Source organism: Diceros bicornis, chromosome 1, assembly GCF_020826845.1.
Source record: "Diceros bicornis minor isolate mBicDic1 chromosome 1, mDicBic1.mat.cur, whole genome shotgun sequence".
Lineage (NCBI taxonomy): Eukaryota > Metazoa > Chordata > Mammalia > Perissodactyla > Rhinocerotidae > Diceros > Diceros bicornis.
Genome location: NC_080740.1, coordinates 15,064,755 through 15,088,399, shown reverse-complemented (window position 1 = coordinate 15,088,399; position 23,645 = coordinate 15,064,755). Strand labels below are relative to the sequence as shown.

General features: G+C 33.9%; 1 protein-coding gene across 5 annotated transcripts in view; it reads left to right on the top strand.

Moving 5' to 3' along the window:
• Nucleotides 1-23,645, top strand: part of TMEM161B (transmembrane protein 161B) — a 70,498-nt gene that overhangs the window by 32,780 nt on the left and 14,073 nt on the right. For 4 of the 5 annotated variants that reach the window (XM_058527498.1, XM_058527372.1, XM_058527316.1 and 1 more), the window contains 2 exons: nucleotides 1,464-1,561; nucleotides 5,342-5,498. In XM_058527498.1, coding sequence (XP_058383481.1) covers nucleotides 5,434-5,498 — 65 coding nt within the window. In that variant the 5' untranslated portion in view covers nucleotides 1,464-1,561; nucleotides 5,342-5,433. Of the gene's footprint in view, nucleotides 1-1,463; nucleotides 1,562-5,341; nucleotides 5,499-23,645 lie in introns of those variants that run through there. The other variant, XM_058527557.1, reaches the window with a different exon arrangement.

Below are 23,645 nucleotides of genomic sequence, written 5' to 3'. Positions count from 1 at the left end.
TCAGCTGGAGAGGACTACTTAGGACCTGAAACTTTGATTCTCATATATTATAAAATGTCAATGACAACAAATTGTCACTGAATTTCTCATATATATCATAAAAGTTATATTAACCTGGGCTAATACATTTGTAGGTGCTAAAAAATTCTTTAAACATTAGTAATTATTTGGCCTCAAATTGGAAATTTGAAAAGATTATCTTTTCTGATCTTACTTCCATTCTGTTTTTCACTTACCATTACAAATACACCTTGAAGCTCATTGGAATGTTGTCTTAACCTGCCTTCTCTGTATTCCAATAGTTATGTTCTTTAATGAAATATTCCTGCTTATTATTATAATTTCCAAAGCACTTTTACACAGTTTTACATAGTCCACACAACAACCTTGAACATTAGCTATTAATTTAATTTATATTTTACTAATGAGTCGCCCAAGTTCTCATAACTATTGAGTCAGGCTTTAATCCAGGTTAGTTTTTAGTTTCTACGTTTTTTTTTAACTATTCCACCTTTGCCTGTTCGTAGCGACCGTGTTCAACATTTGTAAAATTTAGTTATGTAGTACAATATTTATATTACAACTATTTGAATTCTTACTATATGCCTTGCAGTCAATAATTTCGTTATTTTTACAATAATTTTTATATGTTGAAAGTGCTTTCTTTACATTTATGAAAAGATGCACTAACGACACTGTCTTGGTCCTAGTAGCAGTAATTATTTTTTGATTTATTGACATGAATTCATATTTTTACTGAGGTTTTCCAAGTTTATATTTATTCAAGAATAAATGGAAAATTATTTGTTGGTATTTTAATTAATATTATTGAAACTTAGTTTATTACTTTCTGTATGTGTTTGGTTGTCTTTAAAAATTAAATCTGGGAATGATACACCTACACCTGAAGAGTTGTGTTGTTTTCCTCCATTCATGATTCTTAGTAAAAGCAAATCCGAGTTAGCCTTTCATGTTTCTGAATTTCTCATACACTTAAATCTTACTATTTTCCTTCAACTTTGGCTTGTTTATAGCTACAGATCTGTTTATATGTATGTATGTATATATGTGTATAATTTCAAAGAGAAATGCATTCGCTTCATTTGCTTTTACTCTTGTGCCTAAAGAAAGAGATGTTAGACTGTCTTTAAATCTACAGGAGAGAAAGAAAGAGAAATGGGGTTAAATACTACACTAGCAATCCAGATTTTGTTCCTGTCACTAATTTAGGTAACTCTTTCCCTGATAATCTGTATATTCACATAATAATTTACATCCACATTTTGTAGTCTTCTTTTTAAAAACTATTTTTGAGTACCTTACCTCCTTTTTGATGAAATATTAGAAATTCTGCTTCTTTTTCACTGTGAAATTTAAAACCTCATTTGTAATTAGTTTGATAGAAGCACTTGGATAACAGTATAGGTAACTTGTTTTTTGTATCACTTGTCTGATTTTTATAGGAAATATAATGGTCACATTGAAAGTAAGCCACTAACCATTCCAAAGGATATTGACCTCCATCTAGAAACAAAGTCAGTTACAGAAGTGGATACTTTAGGTAAGGGAAATCCTGGTAAAGTAAATCTCAGTTTTATATTATGTTAGTGAAACTACTTTCGTTTTATCTATCTATTGTGGCTAGATTTTTTTTGTTTGTTTTTCTAATCATTAAGTCCATTATACAGACTATGAAATCTTTCTAAGAGCTTAGAAACTCAAAATGACTTCATTTGAATTGAGTTTGTCTTTCTATTCACCTACCTAACTTGTAGTAAGCATTATTTTTCCCATTTTTCAGAAGAGACTGACTTATACAAGTTTGCTACACATTTTCTCTTTCTGTTGAAATCATGGTCAGTTTTCATTATTTCAAATTCTAAACTTTTTGCCGTCTATGCCAGTCTACTTCTTTTATAATGTGCCTTGCAGAAATACATTTCTGTATTTGTATTGAATTGCCTGTATTTACAATAATTCAACTTTATGCTCACATTTAGTAGAAAGGAAAACATTTTTAGAATAATCAACTGGATTAAGACTCAGAAAACTTGATTCAAGATTCGCTTTTACCCATTGGTTATCTCTGAATAAGTCATCCAGTTTTTTCCCTGTATGCTGATGTTTATAATTATATAATAACTATAATGATTTTAGATTTAAATGAAGTTTATATGAAATTATTTGAATCCTAGAAGAGGAAGGCACCTAAGGTGATATTATTTAAAACACTGGTTTTCAAACCCAGCTGTAAATCAGAATACCTGAGCAGCTCTTTAAAAATAAAAATTCCCTGTACTTACCCTTGGAGATTCAGTAAGTCTAGAGTGGGTTCTGGGAATTTGTATTTTTAAAAATGGTCCAAGTGGTTCTGGTTTTTGACCAGGTTTGAGAACTAATGGTTTACATGATAAGTGAGGAATTAAAATAACACATTTAAAAAAAATAATTTTGGTAATGTTGTATAAAGTATTATTATGTACTTTGGCCCTTCTTGGGTTAAATCACACTACCCCAGAGAAACCTTAATAGATTCGTCTAGCAACTTGTATAGAATAATTTTATGATACAAGGTGCCTTCAATATATTTGAAAGTTGATTCTAAATCTACAAAGATTGTATATGTGTGTGTGTAGAAAGGGTATCCTAGAACCCAAAAATGTTAGTGAGGAACAATATAAATCAATTATCTAGTGTCATTAAGAGTGTCAAGACTGGTTATGTCATATTCTTTTTTTCTTTGTAACTATTTTTCATGCAAAATTTAAAACATTTAAAAGCACTTTGACTTTTTTTTTGTGTGTGTGTGTGAGGAAGATCAGCCCTGAGCTAACATCCGATGCCAATCCTCCTCTTTTTCGCTGAGGAAGATTGGCCCTGGCCTAACATCTGTGCCCATCTTCCTCCACTTTATATGGGATGCTGCCACAGCATGGCTTGACAAGCGGTGGGTCGGTGCATGCCCGGGATCCAGACCGGCGAACCCCGGGCCTCTGAGGCAGAGCGCACGCACTTAACCTCTGCGCCACCGGGCTGGCCCCACACTTTGACTTTTTGATTAGTTGTCACATTTGTTTTACTAATCCTATATGTGTGCTTACTTGTATAAAATGTTTGTAGACGTGTAAATACAAGAATATACACATACACTCTGATTTCCAGTACAGATTTTTGTCATTTTTACTAATAACTAATGTTTATTGAATAATTATCAGCTAATTGACTTTAGTAATAGCTTAAAATTGAATATTTATCAGACATTATTATAAGTGCTTTACTTGTATTAACTCCCTCGTCCTCACAATTCTATGAGGTATGTAACTATTATCAACCTTTTTTTTCTTAAACTCATTAGATAGAGGAGTTAAATAACTTGGCCAGGGTTACACACTGAATGTAGTGAGAGAGAAAGAGAGCCGGTGAGAACTAGGCTATTTTAATGGACTTAAAAAATTGAAATTAGAGTAATGTGGCTTCAGCACACAGCTTATTCAATATTTTGTTTTTACTTGTACCATTTTGAGAACTAATTGCAAATGGTACTAGTTTAACAACTGGCCACGTAATATCCAGAGCATTTCAGTTAATCAGAATAACAGGAAGATGTTTTATTTTTATATTTATGTAATCATTTGTGAATGCATGCTGTGTATATGTGTTTAGGTAAAGGTAGAGAGTTTTCTACCTGAACTTTAGATACTCTCAGGAGCTTAATGCAGACCACTGGGTTTAATGAACTCCAAGTTTTCTTTTGATTCCAATATTCTATTAAAAGGCACATATATAATTATATTATTGAATACAAAAGAATATAATATGATACTTGGGTTAAATATATAGCCAAGAATATTTATAATTTGTGCTTTTGTTGAATGTGTGTATTACTGATATCCCAATAACTCTCTTGAAAGTCTGTCTCAATTTGTATTAGCTATTTATTATAAAAACCTCTTAAAGAACATAAGAACATTTGAATGTCACTTGGCTGTAAGTTCCCTGGAGGAAGCCTGTGTAAGTGTGAGCAGGCTTGGAGGATTGGAATGCTTACTTCAATTGTTGTTAATAAAAATTGAAAACTTTTAGATAAACGGATATTTGTCTATTTGTTCTATCCGTTTCCCTGTCCTCCTTCTAGAAAGTTATTCACAAGGCTCAACTGGGTGTTTTAGAGGGGGAGGGGTGACTAGAGGGTTGGAATCCTGCAAGGACTTTAGGGTAAATCTTTCTGACTGATGTTTAGAAGCTTTGGGTCTATCACAAAGAACGCTAAAGCAGTTAAAATAACTTGAAGCAAATTAGAAGTTAAATTAACTTGAAGCAAATAAAAAATTTACCCCATCGTAAAAGAATTTGGAGTTTTTGCTGTCACCTCATAGGGATGTAAGTTTGATTAGTTTGTTTTGATATTTTAATTGTCTTACTTTGAGTGGTATTTTTTTTTTAAATACTTTTTCTGTAAATGTGTGATTTAAAAATATCCTTAGGTATTACATTTTACAACTAAAATTTTTCCAAACCAACGTAGATCATTTTATTATGTGCCAGTGAGAACCTGCGAATTGATGTTTATGTCCGTGATTTATTTCCACATTTTTAGGAGGCCTTCTACAAAATGATGTTGATATTTTGGACTACACTGTGGCAGAAGTAAACCAGAATATCTGAAATGAAAAGGGAGATGGAATCATATTTACTTTCAGAGAAAGCTAATTTTAATGTAAACCTTTAAGGATGAAATAGTTTGTTGAAGGGGTATGGTTTTATGGAAAATCAACAGGCATTTTGTCAGCTTTTCTTGCAGAAGCAGAAGAGAGAATAAAAAGTATATTTAATTTATTATTTTAATCTGCAGTAACTCACAAAATTACTGATCCTCCATTAGTGTGGTTAATAACTAACAAAGTTTAACTCTCTTCACAGAAATGAGTATCAGTAAATCTGTAGTACTCTACATTAAGTTGTATTTTAAAGTTAAGGTATCATAGCTCAGATTCTTAAAAAAAATCTTGATTAATAATTTCTGTAAAAAATAACTAATCAGCTAAGAAAATACCAACTCATTTTGCAATCATATTTTTAACAATGATCTAAAATAATTTTTGGTAATCATTTCAGGTTTATTTTAATTACTTAATTTATGAGGTATTAAAATTGAGTGTTGGATGCCAACATTCTTGACCTATTTCCTGCATTTGTAGATTCTCATATTTGCAAACTTTACATTGCAAATCACAAATAGAATAAAGTCTAGCATGTTTAAAGTTAATTATAGATAAATCCTCCTAAGCTGTTTATGAAAGTTTAAGTAAAACTTTCTTTTTTAAAAACTTTTATTTTTCAGCATTGCATTACTTTCCAGAATACCAGTGGCTGGTGGATTTCACAGTGGCTGCTACAGTTGTGTATCTAATAACTGAAGTCTACTACAATTTTATGAAGCCCACACAGGAAATGAATATCAGCTTAGTCTGGTGCCTACTTGTTTTGTCTTTTGCAATGTATCCTTCAAAACATCATTAATATTGAGTTATGAATTTGTTTTCCTGTTGCAGCTAACGCCATTAAATATCATCTCTGATTTTAAAAAGATTTTAGATTATTAGAGAAATTTTCTTTGTTGAATTCCTCTTTATTTAATTGAAAAAAATTTCAAAATAGAGGTAAATAGTTTAAAAAGTGAACTACAAGAAAAGATGCCAGTTCCCTGCCTTTGCTTTTCTGTGTCTCAGGTCACAGGAGCCATTTTTCCTCTTTTAGGTATTTCTTTTGGAATTTCCTTCCATATCTTCAAATATTATATGATGATGGTACCTCTTTAATTTTAGATATTATTGCACCCTTCTCCCCTTTCCTTTTCCTTCCCTTCTTCTATTCTTTCAGAATAGTAAGGAGACAGCTTTTTAATTAAATCAGTAGTCATTTTTAGTTATGCCTATGTGTTACTGCCCAGCGTGGAGCCTTCTGCTCGCTGCAAGACACGCCAATAGTCAAGAGGCAAGGTGGTAGGAGAAAAAGGACTTTATTATTACAGCTTGCTAGCAAGAGGGAAGATGGCCAACTCATGTCCAAAAGAACCATCTTAAGGGGGCATGAAATCTTACAGCAGTTATATAGCCCATTGTGTTATTGGGGAGGGGGTTAGGAATGTTGACCTTCTGGTGTTACAGACTGGGAATGCCACACCAGATCTTTCAGTTTTCACTGATGATGGCTATCAGCATAGATTCTCTGTTCGGGGGTCATCACATTCCTAAGGAACTCAGAAAAACAAAGTTATCATCTTATCGAAGCTGGGAGGTACATGCACAAGCAGGGGTCGTAAAACCTACAGAGCAGTTAGATCTCCTGGAGGGTGCATATCCAGCTGGGTTAGTTTGTCAGAGGTCATTCAAAGTTACAACAGAGTTTTTCTTTTCTACAACGTGGCTTCCCTCATGTCAACCTTGTCTTGAGCCGGTATCATATGGAAATAGTATTTATAATAAGCTAAGCATTATAGTGTCTTGTTACCTTCCTTGAACAATTTTTTATTCTTATAATATAGAAGCTAAACTCTTCTACAGAATTCCAAACCTCAGTGGTTCAGAAATATCATTTCTATTTTGTTTTCCAATGGAAATATCCTCCTGGAGGCTTCAGTTCTCTAACTTTCTGCCTAGCTGTTTTCCTGGCAATTTCTTCCCTGTCTTCCTAAGAAGTCCCTCTGCCTCTTTTTGGATCACATCACTCCTCTTCCTTGGTTTACTCTCCTTTTGGCAGAGTCCATTCTTCCATAGTGTCCTTACAAAAGGTGGTACTTTGTTTTTGGAATTTTGCATAGCTAAAGTTATCTTAATTTTTCCCCCATACTCAATTGATAGTTTGGCTCAGTACAAATTCTAAGAAAGAAATAGTTTTTCCTCAGAGTTTTGAAGGCTCTTGAGACATTGGATGCCCTCTTACTTTTAGCGTATGCCTTCCCTTCCCGCTGGTTACATACACCCTGTAGAGGCTTTTTCTGTTTATCCTTTTGGTATTCCGAAGTTTCATTATGAATTATGTTAAGTTCTAGATTTAGCATTTAAATCTGGAAACTTATTTCCTTTACTACTGAGCAATGTTTTTGTTTTCTTTTTTCTTATTTTTATTAAAATTAAACATTCTCTTCTCCATTTCCACCTCTCCAGAGGCAACTTCTTCCAGGTCCTTTCTGTTTGACATTTACATCCGTATTCCATATGCATACAAAGCCACTGCTTGATTTTAGTTTTAGGCTTTAACTATTGTCCTTTCACTCTGGAAATGAGGACTTAGCACATCTGCCTGGGCTGTCACCTACCGCTGATCATTTCCCATTCACCTCATCTTTCGAATATAAGAAGTCATGTTTTAGAAGAACATTGAGTGTTTATGTTATGATCTTGTGAACACTATTCTCAGATGAATACTTAAGTTTTCATTTGCCTTGTTTACTTTGTGCATATCATTAATTCAACCTCAAACTCTTCTGGGTGTGTAAATCTCTCAGTATGTTCAGAAGCATCAGGTGGTATGTCAATTTGATCTTTCTAGTGGGAGTTCTTCCGGAGCCCTCAGATAGGCCCTGGTTTGGATTAATAAACCTTCCCAACTGATGTACAGCTATCCTCCTGGAAGCGCCGATTGTCGTCATCTTAGGGATTCTCTCTGCACCTCTTGAATTGGAGCTTTTTTCCTTATGTTCCATGTCGCCCTCTTACTTGGTTTACTTTCTCATGTTGCTGGAGTGTATTCTCCGGTATTATCTTCAGAAAAGTTGCATGGGGAGTGCATTTTTTTGTGACCTTGCACGCCTGAAAATACTTTTATTCTACCTGAAAATTAGTTGATCCTTTGAGAATGAAATTCCAAGTTTAAATTCATTTTCTTGATAATTTTGAAGGCATTATTTTATTGTCTTTGAAATCCATTTTTGCTCTTTAAGTATTCTAGTTGCCGCTATAATTTCTGATTTTTTGTATGTCGTATTTTTTTCTCTGTGGAATTTTTAACATCTTTTCTTTAGCCACTTATGTGTTGAAATTTTATGACGATGTGCCTTGTCGAGGATCTGTTTTTATCCATTGTGCTGGGACTTTACCATTCTGGAAACTCATGTTCTTGACTTCTGGAAAATTTTCTTGAATTATTTTATTTGTGATTTCCTCTTCTCCATTTTCTCTGTTTCTGGAATGCTTATTGTTCAGATATTGGATCTCCTAGACTGGTTCTCTAAGACTCTTATCTTCTCTCTCTCATATATACGTTTATGTTTATATTTTTGTATTTTTAACTTTCTGGGAGATTTTCTCAACCTTTCAAACCTGAGTTTTTGTTTTTAATTTCTGCTATAATTTAATTTTTAACTTTAAATGTTTTTAATTTTCAAGAGCTATTTTTCTTCTGTTTCTCTCCCACTGTGGAATCCTACTTGGTTTATGATTATGTTATCTTCTTGTGTCTATTTGAGATATTGATAGATTTTGTAAAAGTTTTCTCTCTGCCAAGTATCTTTTTACTCTAAGTTGATTTTTGTTTGGTTGTTTGATTTGGTTGCTGTCTTTCATGTTAAGATTTTTCTTAGAGAGATCTGGTGGTCCATATTTGCCTGTTCATATTTAAGTGTGAGGCGCTAAAAGGCTGAATGGAAGCTCTGAGTGTGTGGTGAGGCAAGTTGTTGAATCATCTGGATAGGCCAGAGATATCTTTTCTACCCTCTAAAGAACTCTCCAGACTTCTTTCAGGTGGGGACAGTTTGAACTGGTTACTTTTAAAGGTATTTCTTTTTAGTGGTACTTGCTTTTAATACCTCCTGTCACCCCTGACACACACATTTACACTTGCACGGCAGTGTGGAGAATTGCGCGGCATGTGACCAGTTCTTTATCCTTTCTGGGAGTTCTGCAACAAAATTAGATTGCACCTTGGCTTTCTCATTGAGCTTCCTCCCTCTGTTTAGTCATTTACCACTTAATCTACCTTCTTTTAAGCTTCCAAAATTTTACTGCTTTTTCTCTTCTCATTCACTGTATTTATTACTTAAAAACAAATTCCTTTACCGTTATTTTGGTGGGGATTAGGGAGAGGCCAAAAGTAAGTCACTGTGCTCAATCTGCTATTTTTATCCAGAAGTTTTATATTATCTCTTTTTTTGATTCTCTATTTTCTGTCTTATTTTTCAAGAACTCTTGTTAGTGAGATGTTTGATTTCTTTGAATGAGTCTTCCATTTTCTTATCTCTCCTTTTCCATTTATTTTATACTATTTTCTTGATTTTTCTCTTAATTTTCTGTTTTAGCCCTCTGTTGAAATTTTTATATCAACTGTTATTTTTTTAATTTTTAAGACTTTTTTCCTTTGAATGTTCCATTTTCATAGCATTCTTGTGTCATGAATGTGTAATATCTTTTTATTTCTAAGGATATTAATATCTTTTAAGTTTTAATTTGAACCTTGCATTGTTTACTTACTGAGTCTCCCTCCTCCTGTTTTTATTTTAATCACAGTCATGTTAAAGATTGTTATCAAATGTCTTGTGATCTTTGAGGATCTGTTTATGTTCAAGAAGGAGGCATTAAAAAATTGGAAGTTTTGTGCAAGTGGCTGGTGCTTGTTGATTGGTATGCCTTTTAGTGGATGATTGAGTGGAGACCTGGCAGTATCCTTGGGAGAACCTCCGAATATCAGTGTCTGCAGGTTGTTGGGCCTATCGTTTGCTCAGAAGAGTTGTCCGTTCTCGCATCTGTGGGGTATAAGTCTGACAGCCAGTGTTGTAGGAGCTGATTGGGAAAGAAGGCTCAGAGACTCAGCATTCACTGTGCAGGCATTAATTTAAATACATTGTCTGTGGTCTCCGCCCAGCCCTTATTTTTAGCTCTTCATTGTCACACTAAGTTTTTCATGGTACTTTCAAGCCCAATCTTTTCTGTCTTAATATCTTCAGATATTACTTCTGGGTTCTGCCAGAGCTGGGGAAGGGCCATCACCTAATGTGTATGATTAGGCAAGACAGAAGGTCTAGGAATTCTGATTACTACTAATATAGACATTCAACCAATCATCCTATTTTCATCCATTCTGCAATTCTGTCTTCAGAGGTATCTGCTGTCTCCAATTCCTGACTTTTCCAGGACATTTTATGAATGAATTGGCTTTCTTCTTGCTAGGTTCCTCCCCTTGTAGACCCAGCATAGAAGAAAAAGCTGAAACCTAAATCAGTTATTGCTTGGACATCTGCTTACTGTCTTCCAAAATTTTGTTGAAATCTCTTTTCTACTGTCATCTCTTTTCCTATTTTTTGCTTTTGATACCTGTATGGTTTATTTAGTCAAATTTGAGGAATAGGCAGAGTAAATGTGTGTCTTATGTCTTTTTTTTTTTTTTTTTTTGTGAGGAAGATCAGCCCTGAGCTAAGATCCATGCTAATCCTCCTCTTTTTTGCTGAGGAAGACCAGCTCTGAGCTAACATCTATTGCCAATCCTCCTCCTTTTTTTTTTTTTTTCCCCAAAGTCCCAGTAGATAGTTGTATGTCATAGTTGCACATCCTTCTAGTTGCTGTATGTGGGACGCGGCCTCAGCATGACCAGAGAAGCGGTGCCTCGGTACGCGCCCGGGATCCGAACCCCGGCCGCCAGTAGCGGAGCGCGTGCACTTAAACCACTAAGCCACAGGGCTGGCCCGTGTCTTATGTCTTTTATAGTCAACCAGAGACTGCTGAACCGTCTTTTAAAGCTATACATGGATACCATTTAAAGTATATGGTATAATTTGACATTCAACAGCACTGTGCTATCTCTCTATTGACTCTTTTGGATTGATTTAGATATAATTTAGACCAGAAGAGCCAGAACAAAGCCTTAAGAGTCGACATCTTCACAAAGTATATATTGTACTGGGTAGAAATACTGATCATATGTGTCATTTGATAAACATCCCCAGATATCCAGTGTTGTACTAATTTCAAGAGCAGATTAAATTCAGGCATTTACAAGATTACTGTTTAGTTCTGTAGTATTAAATATGTGAAAATACCATTTAGTCAGAATAAAGTCCCATCCCTAGACATGCAGTCGTATGAAACACACTAAAAATATTTTAACTTGATAATTAACACCACCTTACTATATGCCATGTTACTTTTTTCATACTTTGAATTTTCATGTTCTCTGAAATATTATTTATTATGGAATATTCTTGTCTTCACTTCATTTTCTTCATGGTTTATGGATACAACATTAAAATAGTATTTATGGTATTTATGTAGAAATGCATATTCTTGATATCCAGTTTTATTTAATGTGATACAGCTCTTAATACCTACCAGAGAAATTAAAAAAATGTACTTCTTGATAGCTACTCAAATTATTGTTTATGTGAATAAATTTCATCTTTCATTTCACTCAGTAATGCCTAATAATGTGAGAGCAAAGGTCCCACACAGTCTTTAGCACTGAACTGGCTCTGCTGAGTTTTAAGTAGTGCACTCGTGAAAGGCGCCAAACAATAGCATCTCTGCGGGAATCTAGTATCTGGCTGTCTCCCCATCCCAGAGTAGACAGAAAGTGCTGAAGGGCTTTAGAATCCAAGCTATTTTCTGCCAACTGTGACCCTCCACAAAGGGTAGAGAAGAAGAAGGAAACTAGAATCGTGTGCATGCTTGGGTACGTGATTTTCCTTCGAACTTGTAGCATGTGAGAAAAATGACCTACTGCCTTCAATGGCATGCAGGAAACCAGAATTAAATGCCAGCTACCCAGATTAACACCAAGGAGGATTCTGTTTATAGCCTATCTTTTATCTTTGTTATAACATATCTGGTATGCCTTTCACACCCTATGAACAGAGTCTAGCTACAGTGACCTCTGTCTCAGGCTTCTCTTTATTTTCTTATTGTATGTGCCTACTTATTAGTCAAACACATGTCTCCATTGATTACATAGGACAATAGCTCCACTTAATTGCAGAGTCACACATACATCAGCTGATTCAGAAATTCTCTGCAGTTGTTACTGATGAAATGTCCTTTGTTAAAGTGGTCCCAAAATTAGACACATATAACTTAAATAATTGGTTCACTTAAAATTGAGGGAGAAAATTGTATTATTTCCATGGTCATCCCCCTCATCAATTTTATTTGACGTGCTTATTTAGGACAACGATTATAATTTTTACAGAATCTTGAAAGTTCTAAAAACACGAGAATGGCCTTTTCAAATGTGTGGCACTGAAATCTTGAACGCTGGAACCTAAAATGGAGCCATCTCTTGTCATCAGCTCAGCTTACTGCTTCAGCTGAGTTGTACGTGTGTCTCGGCTATCACACCTGCTTCCAGTCTCACTCCCCAACCCAAACTAATTCTCAGCTCTACTCTCTTGCCCATTTGTAATTCTAACCATCTTATTGGACCAAGTGTGTGTGTTCCAATTCCGTTTATACCAGGTTACATGGTATGGGGAAGATAAAGGGTAAACAAAGCCTTACAGTGAGGATGGAACAGTTGTAGTAATTGTCTTTCCTGTATGATGGCCCCGTGAAATCTTTGAGAAAAGATGGAGAAACATCTACTGATTTTGTATTGTAAAGCATATCATTTTCATTTATGAATAAAGGAAAAGTAAAGAGGTAAAAATATTGCTTGCAAAAAATCCAGAGATCCTTTGGTGGAAGTAAAACTTTTAAAAATTAAATACTCTGCAATCGATGGATTTTTTTTTTTAAAGAGCCTTTTGTTATGAATAAGCTGTATCACAGAGTAATATTGAGTCAATTACGTGAATTTGAGTGAGGAGAAAGCTATTCTACAAAGAATGATAAAGCTTCTCAGTAGTCCTATTATATTTGGTTAAAAGACTGGATCATTAGTCACATTTCCACAGTGCTTGTATTTTACAATGTGGATGGTTTAAGGTACAAAACCCTATTATGTATGTTTGTAAGGCTATGTTTTAAATTTTTAATTTGCCATGGTTGCCAGACATGCAAATTTTATACAAAGCAAAAAGTTGTGTGTGGTTTAAATTGAAATCAACTCTGAGGTTTTCTGTGTTAAATATTCAGTTCTGTATGTAGATTTGTAAATTAGAGGTGTACAAATTAAATGCCGTATTTGTTTGCTGTAAGAAATAGACAACGACAGCAAGCTAGCACAACTTAGTCACCTTTTCTAAATTCTTTAAAAGATTCTAAATTACTGTATTCTTACTTTACAAAAATGTTTTGCTTTAGGTGAATAACAAAAACGAAACACTAGACCTTGAACTGATAGCATAAGCTATCATGTCTCCTAGTGAGAAAGAAACAGAGTCAAAGCTATTGAATCTGAGCCAAGGAAGTTGAAAATTTGTACATAGCGCGTTGTATCAAAGCTTGTTTTTTATGTAGACTGTTGGAGCTCTTCTGTGACATTAATGCTGCCAAATTATTCACTTTTCAGGTCAGAAACCTAGCATTATGTAGGGAACTTACTTGGGAGATAGGATCGTATTTCTGTTTTATTAATTTATAATTAAGTAGGACTTTTTTTTTTCTTTTAGCTGGGAAGTGATAATTTGCCTGCTGACTCTAAAAATTTAAGGGTAACCTTCGTTCTTTTGCTTTATTTTAATCCATAAAATTAGTTAATAGTTACTTTTGTTTGTTTGCTTTTGCTTTTATTTTTAAATAAAGCCTGTGTTTTATGCTTTTGAAAATCTTTGACTATTATTTCCTTCCACAATCTGGCTAGATTGAGGCTGGCTATAAGCTTTTTTGTGGGATGGGTTTTAAACATGCATAATAGTTTTTTGCCTATATCTGAGAGAATTTTAGGTTTTGTTTCTTTTCTCTTTAACTAAAATAAAGTAAGTGAACTTTCATCTCTAAGAAAATAGGAAAAAATATTTTAGTGAAAAATTATCCAAGTTGGTTGTTTGGTTTTGTTTTTTAACATTGGGGGACAGGATTGGATTGTTTATAAAAGGATTTTACTTGATAGATCGTAAGGATTAGTGTACTTATTGTTAGTTTTCAATGTGCATACTGTAAGCAGCTTCTTGGTGTAGTTTCTAGGTTTCTTTGCAGTGAGAATGCAAAGTATAATGTATTTTGAGTATTTTGATTGCCTTTTCTTATGGAAAAATAGATGTGGGAGGTTTAACCATTTGAATAAAAAAAATTAGGGTTTTTTTTACTGTTAGTAGTCACAAAAACAAGAATATAATATTTCACAGAATGGAAAAACTTTCAGTTTACGTGAAAATCGCTTAGTTGAGTGGAAATGTGATCTATTTTAAAAAGATATTCATAAATTTTTTTGTGAAAAATTTTTGAGAAGCCTCTGTGTTTATTCCTTAGGATACTATCCATTAGGTTTCTGTATTGGCAACAAAATATTTCTTAGAATATGATCTCTTTCTGTTTCTTTCCTTCTCAAAAAAACATTGATAAAATATCTTTGAATAATTTCAAGATGTTAGGGTAGAGAAGACATTTTCTTAATAAGAGAATTTGAGTCTTTAAGGCAATATAAGTACAAACTAAGTTGAAACAGTAGTGCCTTGATAAGTACATGTTATTTAAGTTATCTTAGATCTGAGAGAAATTTATCATTTTAGAACTAAAAAGTAAGCCTGTTCACCATTTGAAAGCTCTTCTCTCCAGCTCAAAGATAAATATATTCAAAATACTTCCTACTGAGTAAATCTTTCCACCTGTCCTTGAATTTTCTTTCCTATTGTAATTTTTGCATTTGCATCTATAAATTACGGCCTAATTCCAGTTGTGAAAAAATGTTGATATTAAATTAGAACTTTAAAAATGTCAGCCATGTGGCAGAAAAAAATTTATCCCACACCCTGAGCATTCTCTTTATTTTAAGGTTGAGATTTTGTAATATAAAGTAAAGTAAATTGGCACTTAAAGTAGGTGGTCCATTCAGCTAAGACTGAGGCTTAAAGAGGAAAAAAAAATTATTAAAAGAAAAAGAATATGACTATTTGTATCAGTTTTCCATATGCAGTTTTGAAAATTTACTTAATATAATATTCTTTATGAAAGTCTAACTTACAAAATGCTCTATGAAAGTAATAATAGTGAGATAAAGGTAGGGGAAGAATGTGAAGGTACTTGACCATTATTTCCATTAAGTAGTAAATAAATAAATACCATGTTTTTACCTAGTGTGTTTTGTTGTACATGTCTGTAAATATAGAAGCCTAATTTTGGTGTTGTCATAATGTTATTTACATTATAAGGTTGTATTTATGTACAAAAGGGCAAAAATAAGTATATCTAACTTACTTGGAGACCGTGGACAATTTATAAGAAAGAACAGATTCAAAGGAAATAACTCTTAGAAAAATTTTGTTTGAAAGCCATACAATATTTCAGGTGTAGTTTATTATTTTTCTATATGAATAACTTACTGTTAATAAACATATTCATGGGATTAGAGCATAAAAGAATTTTTCTTCTTATTTCAAAACAATTTGTTATATAGGTATTACAGAAATTTGCTAAAGTAGCTCAAGAAGAAACTTTGTTACTATCTTAGCTAGAACAAAGTCTTCTCTATGTGACCTCAGTTACTGCAGTTGTGAGTGAGGAACTCTAAATAGAGTAGTACCACAGTGTAGTTATTTCTCCTGTCTCTTAAAAAAAAAGCTAGATTTATATTCTGATATGTCTAATGCTAACCAAATCTGTCTTCTTTTTAGTAGGTTTTTGTTTAGTCTACTACCATGTACTATGGTTTGGGCTTATGTATTACTTGAATAAAATGCACATTGCTTTAAAAGTTTGGTAGAACAAGCAGTTGAGTTTTGAGTTGAAACATATGAAGATTCTACAAAACAGAATCCCAGAATAGACTTCAGTAGGTCCACCAAACCTTTGTGTAACTTGGCCAGGAATGAACTGTTAGGCACTGAGGTTATTGCTGGAAAATACTCAGATTTTTTTCTTTTGGAGGGAGAGTATAACTCTTAGAAAAGCTACCTGTTTACTTCTCTATAAAATAGGTTAAATATTTGTTCTGTTCTGTTCCGGTTGTACATATATCAGGTCTTTGCCAGTGAAGAACTAGATTGTATTGAAATCTTAAGATTTTATGATGATAGTGTTTCACAAGCATGGGAAACATTTCTAACAGTTGGTTAATATTAATCATCGTTAGTATTTCACTATATTTTAATTCATAGGACATGAAAGTAATCTCAGTGCATGAGATTGAAAAGATTAGTAAAATATGTGCTTTATGCTGTGAATTTGTATGTAGTTGAGGTTCTATTAAACTCCAGGACGTACTGTGCTTTTTTCCAGAGTAGGGGGTACATTGTAGATCAAGACTTTATTAAAATCTAGATTGAGTTTTCTAAAATGTTAACTTATCAAATGTTATGTCTACTTTATATAGACAAAAAGTACAAAAAGTGTTGTATTAAAAACCAAGGGTCCACTTCCCTACCCCCTTGCCGCTTCTTCTCATCCTGTTTTAGCTGTTTATTCTGGCTTTTAAAAATCTTCATATTTCTAAATATAATGCTTATACTACTGACTCTTAATTCATCAATTATGGGAGGTGAGAATTTTCCTTTCTTCAACTTTGCCATCCCCTGTGCTTTCTCTCCTTTATGTTCTTAATGTAGCTACTTTACAAGTTTTGCTGAAATCAGTATTCAGTGATTATTACACCTATATATAGTATTCATATGTAAGCATTATATGGTCCTATAGCTTCTTTTGCAGTTTTTTCATTAATTAATTAATTTTTAAAAATTTATTTATTTTTTCTTTGTGTTTATTAGTAATTCCACTAGCTTTTCAGTATAGTTTTCCACAAGGTCACTTACAACTTGTATTAGTTCCTTTTTTTCCCCCCATGGAGATACCCTTCCTGGAGACCTCTGGCTTTTATGTGGACTGGTTCCCCTTCAGGCCTGCTGCACAACTGACTTATTTTTGTTGTTATCCTCAGAATTCCCTTTGTCTTTCTCTGAAGTTTAATTTCCCATTTCCAGGATTCAGTGTTTCTCTTGGTTTTTATTCATATGTTTTGGTGGAGCTTTCTACTAGAGTGTGCATGCGAGGTAACTAGTTTTAGACGTTGCAGTTTTGAAAATGTCTTAATGCTGTACTCTCATTTATTTGATTGGTATTTTGGTTGGATATAGAATTGTAGGTTGTCAATATTTTTCTTCATCATTTTGAAGACACTGCTTCATTGTCCTTAACCTCCAAAGTTGCTATTAAGAAGTACGTCATTTAATCTTTTGCGTATGACTTGTTTTGCTTTATTTTTTTCCTGAGGAAGTTTTTACAATCTTTTTTATTTGTCTGGTTTCTGAAGGTTCATGATCACGTACCTTGTTAGGAATCTTTTTTCGTTGTTTGTGCTGGGCTTTTGGTAGGCTCTTTTAATTTGGAAACTTCGAGTTTGGAAATTATTTTTTATTATGTGTTTGATAATTTCTTCCCCTCTGTAATCCCTCCACCTTCCTGGATTGATCCTCTCATTTTATCACCTCTTTTTTTTTTTTTTTGTGAGGAGATCAGCCCTGTGCTAACATCCGCCAATCCTCCTCTTTTTTTGCTGAGGAAGACGGCCCTGGGCTAACATCTGTGCCCATCTTCCTCCACTTTATATGGGACGCCGCCACAGCATGGCTTGCCAAGCAGTGCGTCTGTGCGCGCCCAGAATCCGAACCAGCGAACCCCGGGCCGCCGCAGCGGAGCGCGCGCACTTAACCGCTTGCGCCACCGGGTCGGCCCCTCATTTTATCACCTTTTCTGCTTGATGGAACTTTTCTCAACTTTATCTTTCAAACCTATTTTTAAAATTTATTTTGCTTGTCCTATTTTTAATTTTTCTGAGCTTATTTTTGAGCTCTAACCATTCTTTTTTCATAGCATCCTGCTCATGTTTCAAAGATGCATTTATCTTCGTTTAGCTTTATGAAATATAGATGTATCTCATATGTATATGTATGTATAGAGATGTATATGTGTATCTATTTATATATATATATATATATGTAAAACTTTGTTATTCTGCTGTCTGTATCATGTCTCTTTTTTCTAAGTTACTTTTTCTCCATTGTTAATTTTCTATCGTGTCTTTTACATAAGATGCTGTGGTCTACTACAGGGGTTGGTAAACTGTGACCTGCTGTATCTGAATTGCATTCTGTTTTTGTACAGCTCTTGAACTGAGAATGGTTTTTAACATTTTTAAAAGGTTTAAAAAAATTAAAAAGCAGGCAGAAGAATATGCTACAGAGACTGTATATGGCCCACAAAGCGTTAGTATTTACTGTCTGGTCCTTTACCAAGAAAGTTTCCTGATCCCTGCTCTAATGTCTGGAGATTCTTGTCTTTCTTTTCATATTTAAGAGTCAGACACTAAAAGTGAGTTGGAAACTCTGTATGTAAGTAGGGCTTGGTTAGCTTCACTGAAGACTAACTTGCTAAAGCCGAAGCTGGTTTTGTCAGTATCTATTGGTTTTTTCTCTGGGACCTTTTTCTCTAGAGGAGAGTCTCTAATCTCCTGTCTGGAGACATGTTTCAAAGGTGAGTACACGTTTGAGTATGTAGACTTTCACTTAATTTTTCTGTTTTCAGTACAATTACCTTAATTGGAACTCTGTGTACCTCAGATTCGGTTTCTTCAGAGCCTAAAACTTAGTCTTCTGCTGGAGCCAGAGTGGAATTTGTTACCTGCTGCACAGGAAGGTAATGGGAGAGGAGAGTTGGGGGTCCAATTTCTACTTATGTAGAGGTCAACTCATACCTCTATTTTCAGCTCACACCGTACTGCTGTGTTTTGTAGAATCTTGTATCTCCTAGATTAAATTTTCATGGAGAAAGTGAAAAGATTTAAAAATGACTAGGAATTGTATCCAAAGTAAAATTAACTCAGTTTTTTAACATTATGTAATCTATTTGTCCTTATATTACTTTTTGGTATTAGAAGTTCAATATGAGAGAGAACTACAAAGAAATCTTTAGTTTTCAAAACAGCCCTCTACGGTGGTAGATGTGTAAGTTGCATTTTACAATGAAGAAACTGGAGATACAGTTAATTAACTTCACATGGAGGATCACATAGTAAGAATAGAACGAAGATTCAGCTTGGCAGTCTAGGTCTAAAGAATGCTTTCTTTACATCTATGTCAGCACTATAGTTCAAGATAGCATATGATATACTTGGCAAGTGAATTATAGTAGTGAGTGCTGTGTGTTCAGAAGAGGAAGAGAATGGTCTGGCTGGAGAGGTAATGGACATGGAGCTTGAGTTGAGTCTTGGATTAGGTAGAGGGAAGGGAAGAGGGTAGTTCAGATAATAGGTTATGATCCAAGATGGTATAGCTGTTGTATTTAGGAGATGGTAAATATACCACCCTGATTTAAGTGGAGATTTGGGGACTACTGAATGAAAGCGTGAACAAATGGGTGTAGCCAGATCATAGTATTACATATCAGAATATTGTATGTGTGTTTTACACTGTGGGTTATGGGAAGGTTTTGTTCTAATATGGACTCAATACATACTTAATTTTAAGATTTATCCTGTATTCAAGACGAATTAAGGGTGCAGGGATTATAACATTTTAGGTGTCTGTGGTGTAGGATTATATTAGTTTAAAGTATTAATGATGTAAGGAAGATTATGCTTCACACCTGGATTAGGTTGCATCTAATTTTGTTTTTTCCCTTTAGTGTTGACATATTTTGTAATTTATTTAATTGTTCTGTGGTAACAAAGTTTGGTGGTAGGTGTGATCTTGGAGAAATTTCGTTTTGGCCGTTTCCTATCTCTTTGGGTTAGGATGTTATTTTGCTTTTAGTGTAAGTGAAGCAGTTGGAAATTGTCTCTTTATAGATTCTAGTGTCCATTTTCAGTGAAAATGAAGCAGTGTTTTTCCAACCTGGGCTTAGGGCCCTCTGGCAATGAGAGAGATCATAGCCGGATCTCAAAAGCAGTTCAGTTGTGGTTTTGGAGTTTTTATATTTTGTTTCTTAACCATATTTCTTTTTCTTTATTCTCTCCCAGTATGTAAGCTCTTCTTTACAGTGCCAAGAAAGAGATGGACCTGTAGTGTTTCATACTGGTAAAAAGGAATCACCAGCTTTGTTTCTTTTATTTTTAAGTTTTAGAGAAAAGATAAATGAGTAAGGAACATGAGATTCTAAGTATCCTGGAGAGAAAAGTTTGAGCATCTGTATCCTAGAATCTCATCATCGTTCTTAAACAGTGTTTTGTGTTTCATAAACTCCATCTTGAATGTTGAAAATTAGATGAAGTTTCTTTTAAGACTTACAAAAAAGACTCATAAAGCTTGATGCTCAGAGATAGATTCTCTACTTCCTTATGAGATAAACTACTATTTGCCTGGGAAAAATCTTTATTAGTCCTAATTATTTAAAAATCAGATCTTTTTTCTTTGTTCTTTGCTTTCATATTTTTCACACTTAACCTGGCTTCAACTCTTGCTAAAGTGATTACTATCACTTACTAATCATAAATATAGTGAGGTTATGCTTTTAAAATTGCATAATTTTAAGAATTATTGTATAATAGACTCATATGTATAATACCTTGTTTTCTCCTATGAGGAGGAGTTAGAAAGTTCAAGCAGAGAAGCCTTAACTTTGTAGTTTTTTTTTAATTAATTGGACTACTAAAAAATAAATCATAATGTAAATTTAAACTACAGTGTGTTTATTACTTTGGTTAGCTAAAAAACTATTCCAAGAGCTTAGATTATGCAAGATGGTTTAGATTAATGCTTTCTAACCTTTTTTCTACCTGCACACACAGCTGGCTCCTCTCAGAAGCGTCTTTCATTTCAAACAATATATTTTAACTCCGGTTAATGGGATGGGTTTGCACTGATGGTGGGGCAGGTCCTGCCTTTATCTCCCCTAGCAGGAGACTCTTAATTACTGTCAGAGTCTTGTCCTGGCTATATAGTCTTCCTAATTTTTTTCTTTGGAGAATCTTTTTAGTTTAAGCAACTATAGACTACCAGTGTTTGTCTTTGATTAGAAAACATAAACGCAAAAACTCTGAAATGAATGATATTCTTTCTTTTTTTGAGGAAGACAGGCCTGAGCTAACATCCATGCCAATCCTCCTCTTTTTCCTGAGGAAGACTGGCCCTGGGCTAACATCTCTGCCCATCTTCCTCTTGAACGATATTCTTAAAGAAAAGGAGAAAAAAATAGTCGTTGGATATATGCAATAATTAAGTTGTAGAAAAGTTAAAAAAAATTCACATTACATCTCAAAATAACAGGGAAACTAAATGTGCTTTGTTAAACTCCCATTAATCATTTTAATTGAAATTGATATCCTATCAGTTTGGTGAACCTACTTAAGCTTAATATTACAAAATCATGCCAACTTCTGCAGTGATGCAGTATACTCTTATTGCTTATAAATGATTTAGTAGCTGTTAGCCAAAATAGGAAGAAGGTTGACAGATATGTTTAGGGAAAGCTTGTTACAATAATGTTAGCTGATTTTAGAAAGAATTTTGATGGAGTAACACATGGAAATATCAGAAAATATTTCATTGCAAAATAAGAACTGGAATGTAAATATCACTTTTTAAATTCTTACTATAATTTGCAGAGATTATTGGTTTTGCTGATTTATAACACTTGAGGATTTATGTCTCTTGTTTTAAAAATAATTTAGCTTCCTCTCCCCTCTAATGCTCAATATCAAGAAAAACTGACATCCATTATTTTGTGACTTAGCTTTTTTTACTTCAGTCGAGTTTCAAATTTCTGTATTGTTCTATAACCAGAGGGCTGCAGAGTTAAACTGAGCAAGATAACCTTGTGTTAGGGGACTGAATGTTTGGTGGGAGTAATAATTGTAAACCAGTGGTGTTTGTTTGTTTGTTAGTTTTATTTCTTACTTTAGAGAAGTAATTTGTTCAAATACTTAGCCATTATATATATATATAACCTGAGTTATGGTGAATATTAGAAGACATTTAGAAGGGAAGTAACACACTTGGTAAATGTCTTCAGAAGGTGTATGCTGAAGCTATATATGTGTGTTTCTGTTTATATGTATCCTAAAGCATATGTTAATTATAGCAAATATGAAAACATGCAGAGAGATCTTTTTAATCAAAAAGTTCAGAGGTTATCATCTAGCTTTTCATTATCAGGTTTAGTCTTGTCTTAGCAAATCAGATACTTTATAGAATATAGCATTATAAGTAATATCATTATAATAGTCGATAAAGAAATATATTAAAAAGTTGAAATGAATTCCTAGTGTAGCAATTTTTAGATAATACCTCCAACTTAAATGTAGATTGTATTCTAGAATGCTTGAAATAAAATAATCTTTTTTTAGAGAAATAATGCTATAAATGGCATCCCACCCTCCACTCCCACCCCCACCCTGCCCCAAGATTAGCCCATGAAAGTTCATTTGGTCTGTAATGTAGCATACAAGATCATATTTTTTCCAAAGAAAATAATGCTCTTGCTAATAAGTAATTAGGAAAACAAATTTGAGAAAGTATTTATCTGGAATCATGGTATTTGAGAAAAAGCAGAGAGATTTGTGTGAAAGGGAGAATTAGCTAGAGTGGAATTAACTGAGGTCAGAACAGTGAAAGGCGGGAAAAGGGATGATGTTCACCGAAAAATGAAGTGCTGGACTCAAGGAGATTCATTAGAATACTCCCATCGCACATTGTTTTGAGGATCTGGTTGCCCCTGGAATAGTGGGTAAAGATGAGCTGTTCCTATACTTTGTTATTTGACATTTTAAAAGGGGAACTATCCTCTAATAAGCCTTAGGAAAACAAAGCCTTAGCCTTTATAAAACCCAGAAAATCCTTTAAATTTATAACCATGAATGGTAAATAATTTCTATTTTCGTTAATATTACCAATGATAAAAACAGATCTTAGACTAAACCCTTTTCTGTATTGTTTTTTACTTTGAGTATATTATCCCAGGGAAAGTGTTGGTTTTGGTATCATTCTTCAGAAGGTCTGCTTACCATAAAAGCATAGAATTAATACTATTTCAGCTTTCCTAAACTACCATGTAAAACCTTATTTCTATGGCAAAATTCATTCACTGATTGAGTCCCTACCATGTGCCAGGCACTTTTCTTGGTGCTCTAACTACATCAGTGAACAAGAGACAAGAATCCTTGATTTTGTGGAGTTTATATTCTAGTACAGATTTATTTCAAGTTCCATTTGAAAGATGCCAACATTTTTTATTACCTTCAAGTTGGCTTACTGAGGGTAGGTGCCTTTAGCTAGAGCAGCTGGGACTCTACATTTATATCCAGTATCCTAATAATAGTGAATGGGTAATAACTATATTAGCCATTGTTAAATAGGGCAACAGAGGACAGCTTCCTTTTAAGGAGTCAAACGAGAGTCCTTATCCTTGTCCAACTCTTCCTGAATAAGGATTCTTATGATTGTGAGAATATTTGAACAGTTTGCTTCTGTCATGGCAGCTCTGTTTTTAAGATTTCATGTGTTACTGCTAAACTACCACCTAACTTAGGTGCTGTATACAGTTTTGTAAAGCCAGTTTAAGTTGTTAAGTGAACAGACTCTGAGTCCAAACTGCCTAGATTTAAATCCCAACTGCCTGTAGTCTAGTTGTGTGATCTTGGGC